General features: G+C 38.7%; 1 protein-coding gene across 2 annotated transcripts in view; it reads left to right on the forward strand.

The window, feature by feature from the left end:
* Nucleotides 1-541: 541 nt before the first annotated feature.
* HEPACAM2 (HEPACAM family member 2) overlaps nt 542-11,834 on the forward strand; it is a 33,026-nt gene continuing 21,733 nt past the window's right edge. For both annotated transcript variants that reach the window (XM_048838150.2, XM_048838151.2), the window contains exons 1-3: nt 542-714; nt 7,178-7,528; nt 8,503-8,787. In XM_048838150.2, coding sequence (XP_048694107.2) covers nt 654-714; nt 7,178-7,528; nt 8,503-8,787 — 697 coding nt within the window. In that variant the 5' untranslated portion in view covers nt 542-653. The remainder of the gene's footprint in view (nt 715-7,177; nt 7,529-8,502; nt 8,788-11,834) is intronic.

Below are 11,834 nucleotides of genomic sequence, written 5' to 3' on the forward strand. Positions count from 1 at the left end.
TTCTGTAATATTTTAAGGGAAATACAAAGATAACTGCAGAGCAACAATTGTTTGGAAGAGTGCATTTTACAATAGGTCTATCTACAATCTTAACTCTTTTGTATGAATTTTTCATTTGCCTTTTTGGCTGAGATCCATTGTAAAAAGGTGTTTAATATCCCATATGGCAGTGGACAGCAGAGATCCTACCATTGCAAGGGGCTCAGTGGGATGATCTAACAGATCTTTTCCATATCTGACTACAAGATTCTTATCTGAAGTTAGCATATGTATCTAGCCAGTCTGTGTTTTTTTACTGTAACTAACAAAATATGGCATAAATACCTATATAAATTTTACTCACATTAATTTTTATTGAAGCAGAGTGATTCATACTCTGTACCCCATTTATCATACTCCATATTTGCTGTGAATATACCAGGGCAATATTATGATAGAGTCACACGCAATGAAGATGTTGCGTATTAAGCTAACAGGTGTTCCCACTCCCTGTGTCCTTGGTATACACATATTCAAATCACACAAGGCAGTAGACAGGATAGGGTCTGTTAACTCATTGCTGATTTCCCTGGCAAATAAACCAGCAGCTGCTGGACCAAGCACTGACTTAGCACGGAGAAGAAGGTGATATTTGCATAGGACAGGATGCTTTCATGGAGCCCTTTAGCAACACATTTTGTGACTTACAGTGCAATATATATTTTCTGCTTTTAGGTAAGATACAGTATGTATTATTATGGCTGTTGATTTTTCATTCTGGATATATGGTTCATTTTTAATACTTAAAAAAATTAATGGAATTTCTATGTTAAATTGTCAGATTTTTTTTAAATCAGCCTAGAAGTTTGTAACCCAATAGTAGATCTTGTTTTAGTAAGAAAAGCAGAAAGTCTGTAGACTAAATACTGTACAGTACATTATACTTTCTTTTTAATGACTGCACCACAAAGATGAAAATAATTAGCTCTCACTAGGACCAATCTTGCAAACCTTTACTAATTTGAGTAAGGATTTACCATGAGTAAAGGTTAGCAGGGTGAGGTCAAGGTTTAGCATGGCAGTTGTTGCTATTATCTGTTCAAAAACATGTTTGGAAAGTGGCTTTATTTTGCTTGACAGTGAAGGTATTGTGTTTTTAATCCCTCCATATAATACTTGATTGTAAATATTTAAAATTGAGACTGTATAATTTAAACATATTTTGGCATGATATTTTGATTAGGGAAGTTCCTGACCCAAAAAAAAAAAAAATCCTCCCCAGGTAATCTGAGGGAAAGATTTCACAGAAAATTGGATCTCAAGGAAATATCTTGTAGTTTGACTTTTTTTGCACTCTTAGGTTTTACATCCTAAAGAATAGGATTCTTTTTTTTTTCTAATATTCACCATTTAGCATAAGTATGATTTTATTTTTGGCATAAAAGGAAAATAAAATATTTTTGCTATTAAAGCTGAAGAGGTTTGTAACAACCACTACCAAAAGCACTAACTTTGTCACTTGGTGAACTGGAGAATGTATTAGCGTTAGTAATAAATTCTGTTTAGTATCTTGGGTGTTACTTTTATAAGCAGGTATTTGTCAGCCATGCATTTTGGATAAAATTGGATATCCAATGTACTTCCATAAGAGTCTGTTGTGATTAGATATTAGATAAAATTCTACTTTAATCTCTCCAACAATTCTTCTACAGCTTTTTTTTTAGAATTAACTTCTGCTTTATTTAGATGTTTATGTGATTCCAGCGGAAGGAATATGTAACATTACAAGAGTATTGTATCTTCATGTAATCTAAATGTAAGGGATATTTGCTTTACATTGCTTTCCTATATCTTTGTGAACTCAATATACTGTAGACTATTTTGCTAGATTTCATCAGTCAGCATTTGGAGTGAAGGAGAGTTTGTGTCAGGTCTGCAGATTTGTACCCACAAAGCTCTGCTCTTCCAGTACCATTCGCCACCAAAATTAAGATTATTGGTTTGAGTTTTTTAAAATAACACCCATATTTTAGATGAATACAAAAAGCTGATATTTCTTATTTGCTGTTCTATCTGAATTAATACATACCATACAGTCTCAGATACAGACCTTTATAAGCTTCCTCATATGTTAATTGCCTTTTTTATCAGTACAAGGGTCAAATTTTCCTGCCCTGGAGGCCATGATCCAAAGCCCACCGAATACCATGTCAGCCTTTCCAATTACTTTAGTGGGCTTTGGCTCAGATACTAGTCAAGCCAAACTCCTATGGAAGTCAAAAGACATTTTGCTCTAGGAATTTGGCAGAATCTGCAGAATTTGGCCCTATAAACAGAATGTGTAAACAATGTGCTCTCACTCTCTCTGACCCAAATGACCAAGCATCTGGATGTTTTTCTAAAATATATGTGCTCAGAATTATTTTGGGGAAGTTCTATGGCTCGTGCTGTACACAAGGTCATACTAGATGATCATAATTTTTTCTTCTGGTCTTGGAATCTATGGATTTATGAATGTGTGTGCACTCCTGGCATCATAAATGCTAGGGATCTGACACTCCACTGCTTTGCACCACGTAAATGCATTTACATTTTTGCAGAATGGGTGTAAAAATGATCCATTGAGAACTGGTAGCCTTTTACTCACACTTTGCACAGGATGCAAAGCAGTTGAGAAACAGACCTAGTTTTTTTTATGATGATAAAGTGATTAGTGCTTTAGAATCCAGAGAACAATGAAACCTCCCTAGGTACGTTTCTGTTTATGCAGTCAACTCAGAATATGAAGTCATGGTTTTTATTTAAACTAAAGCTGCATACTTTGTTTTCTGTCAACAATGATTCTGTTGTGCTTGCTAATACTTTGAATAGTGATATGGAAGCAAAACATAGATTGCTTTGAGTTCCAGCTAGAGGTCACTTTGGTAAAACCGAACGTGTTTACAGTCAATACAGAAAAGCTGGTTTTAAGAGGTCTCAGTTGCTGGGAAAATGCATGCATTATTTAGCAAGCTATACATAGCAATATGTTTAAGTTTGGAATATTCTTGATTACTGCATGAGGTAAAATTTCGTGGCTCTGTAGAACAAGGACATTTTAAAAATATTTCCTTTTATCCATCTACATTTTATGATGCATTCCAGGAGTTTCATAAAGATATCTTCCATATTACAGGCAGGAACAAAATTAAAACTACTGTATGCTAGTGACTGATTAAACAGACAACCAAGATTTTCAAAAATGTTTCCTTAACGTCAGGCTTTAAGTCAGCTTTAGGTGTCTATGGCTAGATCTACGCAGTAGCTGGGACATGTAATTTCCAGCTCAGGTAGACTTACATGGGCTAGCTCTGCTCAAGCTAGCACCTAAAAATAGCAGTATTGCCATGGCAGCACAAGCAGTGATTTGGGCTACTCACCTGAATACAATCCTGCCTGACCCCCCTCGAGGGACATACATGGGTGGTTAGCCTGAGCCATCATCTGTGCTGCTATGGCCATGCTGTTGTTTTTAAGTGCTCACTCAAGCAAAGACAGCATGTGTGTGTCTACCCACGCTGGGAATTACACCACCCAGCTGTAGTATAGATGTACCCTATAAAATAAGTAGCCTGGTTTTTAAAAATGCCGAGTATCCAGCAATCCAATTGACTTTAATAGTAGCTATTCAGAGCTTCAACACTTTTGAAACTCAGGCCATCTATTTAAGTACCACTTATTAATTGAAGGGATTTAGAAGCCTGAACTTAAGCAATTTTTTAAAATCTTGGCCAACTTCCATATTTAGTACTGTAACTCCAAGCCCCTGGAGGACCATTTTTCCACACTGGAGGTATTTCACCGATCAAACATACCATCATTATTGTGAACAATAGTATATTATTCCTGGGATTCACCCAATATAAGTGATGAGTAAGCATCAAAGTGACTTAGGAACTGAATTCCCACTGGCTTTTAATGGAACTTAGGCAAAACTTCCAAAAATGCCTAAGTAATTTAGAAACCTATCTTCAACAAAAGGTCAAACAAAATGTCACTTGAATCTTTGGGGACATGTTAACTGCAGACTTAATGGGACTTTTGCCTGATAGGAACATCAATAAGAAATTAATAAAGATTTGGTCCATTGACTTCAATTCAACATAATATTTAGTAGCTCTTTGAATATGACAGGGTAACAACAATGTAAAGTTTGATCATAAGAAGATTCTGTTGCTTTAATTTAATTAGAAGTATAAATGTTTGAAATGGCTCTAATATTTCAGACTGTACTCTGATGAAGTGTTGATCTCTATTTTTACGAAGCCAAGAGTCACCCAGCATTGCTCCCATAAAACATTAATCTTTGGCAAAACAACTTGTCTGATAACTTCTCCAGTCCTCACTTCCCCATGACCATGCAGAAGTTCCCACACACTGTTCCCACACCTGATCAAATCATCAGAGCATACTTTGAGAGAACAGTAAACTTTGCATTTAGCCTGTGAGAGCCCCACCCTAACAGACTATCTTCCTGCAGCCCTTTGTCTTGAAAGTGAAAACAAATCTTGTCTCCTTAATCTCCTCTCTGCTTTGCTAATGGGTATTCCTCAACTGTGGCTCAGTGTTCCACAAACTGATGTAAGGAGCCACTTTTCTCCATGAATTAACTGTGGACAAGTTAAAGATCACCTGTTATCTCTGTCCCTGCCTCTCTTTGTACTCCAATACTAAAAGGATTTTTCACTCAGAAGTCTCTTATTTTCCTTTGTTCTACATAAAAAGTCTTTATAACCCAGTTGTGGGGATGGCCTTTGGAGCAATCTTCCACTTCTCAGGGTAAACACACACCTCCCACCCAGTGGGGGGATGAGGAGTCTGAGGAGTAGAGACTGGGAATGGCTAGGTGAGGGGAATGTAGGGTTACCATACGTCCGTATTTTCCCAGACATGTCTGTCTTTTTGGTTCTTAAATTGCCATCCGGGAGGAATTTTTAGATATCTAAAAACGTCCGGGATTTTGCCATTATTATTTTTCCCCAAAGAAGAGTTGATCATTCAAGAAAGAGAGTGCCTGCTTTTCCCCCCTTGCTCCCAGTGCTTGTGCCGCAAAACAGCTGTTTCATGTGGCTGGGAGGGAGATGGGGGAATGTGGTGCGCTCAGGGGAGGAGGTGGGGCCAGGGTGGGGATTTGGGGAAGGGGTCCAATGGGGCAGGGAAGGGGTGGAGTTGGGGCGGGGCAGGGGAACGTGAGCAAATACCCTACCCCCCCCCCCCCCCGTGGAGTGTCCTCTTTTTTTAATGTTCAAATATGGTAACCCTAGGGGAATGGGATGGGGACAAGAAGCCAGGGTGAGAAAGAGAAAGGACTGAGGCAGCCACAGGTTGGAAGGAAAGGGGCAGAAGGGATCAAGCTTGAGGGAAATGGGCAGAAGAGTGTGTGCCCCCAGAGCACACTCCCCTCCAGAGCCAGGAATGGAATCCAAGATTCCTGAGCTCACCATTCCTCTGCAGTTAGCCACTGCCTGTGAAACCCACTGACAAAGTGTCTCATCACCTCTAGTGCTGATCCACAGAGAGGATGACAACCTACTACTGCTATCAGGTACTTCTTTAGCTCAAGTGGCAGAGGTGGATGCATAGCTCTCTGGCGGATCTAAATGTTCTAACCCTGCTGACCACCACATGAGTGTCCCAGGGAGTGTCCTTGCTTGGTGAAGGCCACCCAAATACCCTGAGAGAACCTGCTTCAATGCAGATATAAAATCCCCTCTAATCACACACCCCTAGTTGTCACCTACCACACCACAGTGGAACCCATATGGGTTATCACGAGACAACTAAAACCGATTCTTGATGGTGACCTCATCCTGAAAGAAATTTTTCCTGAGCCCTCACTTCTGGCCTTCAACCAACCTCTCCAAGCCCATCATCAGAAGAAAGCTCCCTATAGATCAGGACACACCAACTCAAAGCAGCACCAGATGCTGCCAGAACAACAGACGCAAAACCTGCAGACATATCTTCACTGCTACAATGATCAACACCCCCTCCCAACACATCTTTCAAGATCCATGGGTCCTACACATGCCTATCACAACATGTGATGTACCTCATCCAGTGCACTAAATGCCCCAATAGCAATAGCAACTATCACTAAACTCTCAAATGAATACAAACAGAAAAATGATAAAAGACAAAAACACCTCATCATTGTTCAAAAAACAATCACTCTCTATCTGACCTATCAGTCCTCATTGTCAAAGGAAACCTGCACAACACTTTGAAAAGATGAGCTTGGGAACCTATAGCCATAACTTTGTTAGACACTAAAAATCATGGACTGAATCAAAATACTGGATTTATGGTTTATTACAACAGTCTATAACCCACTAACAACCCCTCCCAGCTGCTCTCTCCCCCTCCCTTTCCTCCCTATGACTGGAGGAAACCACTTCACCTTGAATCGTCCCTTGAAATATGCGTTAACTACTCCTACGAAACAATCTGTTCAAATCTTGTATTTAGCAGTTACACTTTGAGTTAGGCCAGGTCTACACTACAGACCTATATTGGTATAACTGTGTCACTCAGGGATGTGGAAAATGCACACCCCTGAGCGATATAGTTATACCAACCTTAAACCCCATGTAGACAGCGCTATGTCGACAGCAGGGCGTCTCCCACCTCTTGCAGAGGTGAATTTACTGCACTGACAGGAGAGCTCTTAAGCACCAATGCAGTGTTTTAAGTGTAGACCTGCCCTTACTTTCCCAGACTTGAAGAAGAGCACTGCGTAAGCTCAAAAGCTTCTCTCACTCATCGAAACAATTTGGTCCAATAAAAGATATTGTCTCACCCACTTTGTCTCACAAATATTTGGAACATTTTCAACAAAGGAAATTATTACAAACACAATAACCTTAGAACTCCATTTCTAAGTTTTGTCAAACTTTTAAAAAATATCCTAGCTTAGGATGAAAAGTGACATCTAATTTAAGGCAAATCAGTGTTATTTTGTAAAAGATAGGAGAAATGGTTTGAAAATCAGGCTATAAATCTGATCCAACTCCAGCTGATGTCAATACCAGTCTTACTATTTGCATCAGTGGGAGTTGGATCAGGACCATTTTGAGAACACAACAACCACAGCTCCATAAGAGTTTCCATTTAGAATTTCCAGTGTTCCTAGTTTTGTTTTCTTTCCATTTTTATGCAGGCATTTGTTCTGCGCTAAGGCTGACGGTACCATCACATACTATACATGGCATTGAAGGACAACCACTCCATCTTACAGTTGACTACAATTTCAACACTACAGCTTCTGAAATCCAGATAATATGGCTATTTGAGAAACCTCAGAGTATCCCCAAATATTTACTTGGCTCTGTGAATCAGTCAGTAGTACCAGACCTGGAATATAAACACAAGTTTACCCTCATACCACCTAATGCATCTTTGATGATCAATCCATTACATGTCACTGATGAAGGCAATTACATTGTAAAAGTCAATGTCCGTGGAAATGGGACAATATCAGCCAATCAAAAGATTCAAGTCACTGTTGATGGTAAGTCAATAAAATACCATATTTTAGTGCTGCAAATAAAATTACAACTTTTGTGAAGTTTCTAATCACCTGGAATCCAGATACAGTTCTGTGTGCTTCAGTCTGGCTGTGTATGAATAAATCAACTCACTCAAGTCATTTTATGCTTATTTTCAAACCTGCAATGGTTAATTATTCAACAAATTTTATTTATTGATTGGTGCCTTATTAATCCTGGGAGTATATTAAACTGGGTTTGTAGGCATCATATAACTACTATGAAATTAAATGAACTATAGTGATCTCAAGAAATAATCTGTTTTCATAAGGCCCAGTTCTGCCACCCTTACTCACCTTGAGCCTACATTCACTTTTGCATGAGCTTTTTTCTGTACCTGGAACCTGACTTTGAGAAAATTCTGGAGGCAGCTGCCTGCTTAGGATTTCATGCTGTCTGGAGGGTGGTAGGCAGGTGGCCCAAAACCCAACAAAGAAGATAATAAGGTTTGGGGGGCAAGTTTGGCCCTAAATAGAGGCTCATGTGGTTCACTTTCATCAAGTGGTTCATTTCCTCTAGATCAATAGGTAGATATGAATATGGATCTGTTCTTCTCCTACATATGTAGCTTCCATTCATGTGAGTGGGAGTTATACATGCACAGAGAAAGAAGAGCAGGAAATGGAAAAATGCATGCAGCATGAACTTGATTAATTCTTTTAATTAAAATGGAATATTTGTTTCCAGCTATTGTGTCATAACCTCAGCTAGTGTAAGTCATCCTAGCTCTAGTGAAGTTACTGGAAGTATGCCCATTTGGACCAGCTAAGGATAGGACCCTTTGTTTTTCATTTTTAGCAGTATAAAATTTGAAATCTAAGTACTTTCTTAAAAGGATGACAAATGCCATTTATATCACCTGGGCAGTAAATGACATATTCTCCTAATATAAATGGCAAATCTTGTTTATAACTGTTCATATCTGTTTAACTTACAGTTCCTGTCACAAAGCCAGTTGTACAAATCGAACCTTCTTCGGGAGTAGTGGAGTATGTGGGGAACATGACGTTAACCTGTACTGTTAGAAAAGGTACAAGGGTAGGTTACCAGTGGATGAAAAATGGGAAACCTATGCATGCCAGTTCTAGTTACACCTTTTCCTCAAACCATGACACACTTTTAATTGTCCCTGTCATGAAAGAAGACATTGGGAATTACAGCTGTTTGGCAACCAATCCTGTGAGCACAATGGAAAGTGAGATAATTGCACCAACTATATTTTGTGAGTATATAAAATATTTGTGCATACTTTTCTCTAAATGAGCTTCCTGGAGAGAGAGCCTCTGACAATGGAATGGGCACAAAGCAGTTGATTCAAGTTTATATTTTGGCTTTCACTCATGGTAGATTGGTCTTTAACAGTCCATCTATACCCTCTCCATGAGAATATAATGTAGAACTTGCTAAACTTTATGTAGTTGTTAAAGATCAGCTTGAGCTGCAGGATTGAGGTTGGGATTTCAAAGTGCAGAGTTCTTCAAATCGATGGGTTTTGCTCAGCCCATTATAATAAGAGGGGCTAGCTCCCACAAAGTTCATCGGTGTTTGAATCTCAGGTTTTGGTTCAGACCATCTCTAATAGTTATCGTTACCTTTTACTATGTCTATAGCATTATTGATGTGCATGGTGCTTCACAAGCATATGTAAAAAAATCAAGAGACTTGATTCTGATTTAACTTACATTACTTTCACACTGATGTAACTCCACTGACATTAAAGGCATAACTCCTGATTTACACTGGTGTAAATGAACAAAGTTTCAGGCCCAAAGTCCCTCTCCTGAAGGTCTAACACTCAAGGTTTCTGATGCTGCAAATAAACATGCTTAACTTTATGCCTGTGAGTAATCCCCTTTGACTGAAAGGGAATGTTCATGTGCATAAACATTAAGCATGTGCATATTAGCAGGATCAGGGCCTAGAGTATACCTGTAATGGTGTGACAAAAAAAGACAACAGATCATGTTGGACAAGGAATAATGCACTAAAGTTATGCAGTTGATTAGATAATGGCAAAACTATGACTGATAAAGGATCCTGCTATGAAATGTTCTACTAAAAAAAACGTTTAAACTGAGTCTAAGCAAACCCACTGATTTTCAAGGTGTTGGATGCATATTCCAAAACAGCATGAGAAAACTAGTAAAGTTAATCAAATATGGAGTTTATGGATGAAATGAGTTATGGGAAACATCACTCTAGCTAAACCCCAACCAAAATATTAGAGCAATTACATTTTGAACCTGACAAAAGGCACTTACACTTCTTTGAGATGAAGATGAAGGAGCTGGAGGTAGCTGTTCCATTATGGAGGAATAGAGCTTCCTCACACACCAAGTGGAGTACCCATGGTGGTAGGCTGTAAAGACAAAGAACCAATCCTGGCTCTTTAATAATTTCTGTTCTGAGGGGGAAAAAACAGCTTGTCTATTTATCTCCACTGTGCACTTTGCCTGTGCCTGTACTTCTGAAAGGGTTGCCCATACCACTTTTCGGACCTTGATGAGAAATGAATGGTACATACACATTGAACAGAGAGATAACAAAACACTGGGACAAGGCTCAGAACCACTATATCTAGGGATGTCCTGACAACCTTCCTACACCAATGCAATAACACCAGTTCAATGAGTCATGGGCTTTAATGTTCTGTGGATGTAAAATATCATCCATGCAGCACTTTCCTATATGCTGGGGTTTATTTCAGAATCAGGTGGCATCTTGGTTCTCTTGTCCGTGTGAGAGCTGGTTGAAAAATAAAAACTGATTTTCATGAAAAAAAAATGAAATTCCAAAGTGACTTTATGTCAAAGTGTTTGAAAGAGATTTATTTTTTATTAGCTGATTTTTTTTCTGTTTTAAAAATACTTTGTTTTCCAGCTTTTCTCAAAAACATTACTAAGCATGTTATGAAAAATTTTCATTTACCAAAAACTTGATTTTATTTTTGCTCTGCTGAGATAAGATTTTGCAAAATTCTAAAACTTGAGCCAATGGCTAAGAAAGACCAATATTCTTGTACTACTTCCCATGCCCTAATTAGCGGTCAAACTCAGTGAGTTATGTTTTCAAGTCAGGTAATTCAGATTAACCCCTCTCTGCCAGTAGTTCACAAAATTTTTGTGTTTGAGTTAGCAGTTGTCAATAACAATCCAGTACAGGCCTCAGGGTCTATATGCACCATATGCCATTGCTGCGGGGGAGTTACTGTGTGTGATAAAAAAGGTCACTCACGGTAAATACCTGCCATCTGCTCAGAAACTAGATGGATAACAGTCTCATGGTGATATGAGCAATTGGAAGTGTTCCCACAGAGTAGTAAATTGTTACTAAGAACAGGTGATTTATTATTTTACAAGTCATTTAGTAAACAGGCTTCACTGAAACATGAGACTCATTTCTGCTGAGAACGATACTGGAAAAGAGAAGTGGAGAATGTAGGATCCCAGGAAGGAATTATTCTGCTGTTGCACTCAGAATTAAAAAGGTTCTTTATTTTGATCATCCCTATTCATTAGCATTATTTGATTTGTCTATTAATTGTAATAATAATACATCACAAAGCACTTAACAGATAAATAGCTTCATTCAGAAATAAATCTATACAACAATGGGAGAGAATTTATTAGTCTGGTGGTGTGGCTGCTGCAGCAGAAACTGCTGACCTATGTGGGAAATCTGAGTTCAAGAGATCAACTGGTAGAGCCCTGCAAATTTGCAGATATCCACTTTATATCCACAAATATCCACAGACCATGTTTACGGATCAGATGTGGATAGAAATTTTGTATCCGTGCAGGGCTCTATAAATTGAGATTTCCTTCTTCTGGGCTTGTGAGAAACTATTAGAACAAATTTAGACCTAGAAAGAGGTTTCTGATTCCTCTGCTTCTGACAATCTCCAAATGGAGCAAGGGGGACAAGGGCCTTTAAATGGAAACTATGTTTGGGAGAATGTAAAGCCCAAGGCAGTGAGAGTAATGGGTTGGGTGAGAACTACTGAATGGTTTCAAAAAGCAAAAAAGCAAGTTCATTCTTAAAATTAGTAGATTTTGAATGTTTTGCTTTGCATTTAAAGAAGAAGTTGTCTTTGAGCCTGACCCAATAACAAAAAAAGCTCTATGGTCTTCTGATCCCTGAAAAGGTGCCTATGCTGGGTTCCTGGAAAACTCTCCTTGCCCAGGGGAAAGCTCACTAAGAATGGAAACCCAGGAACTAAACGGTGAACACAGCAAAAGTCAGGGGGATGAGAGGAAGGTTAACATGTGC

This window comes from Caretta caretta, chromosome 2 (genome assembly GCF_965140235.1).
Source record: "Caretta caretta isolate rCarCar2 chromosome 2, rCarCar1.hap1, whole genome shotgun sequence".
NCBI lineage: Eukaryota > Metazoa > Chordata > Testudines > Cheloniidae > Caretta > Caretta caretta.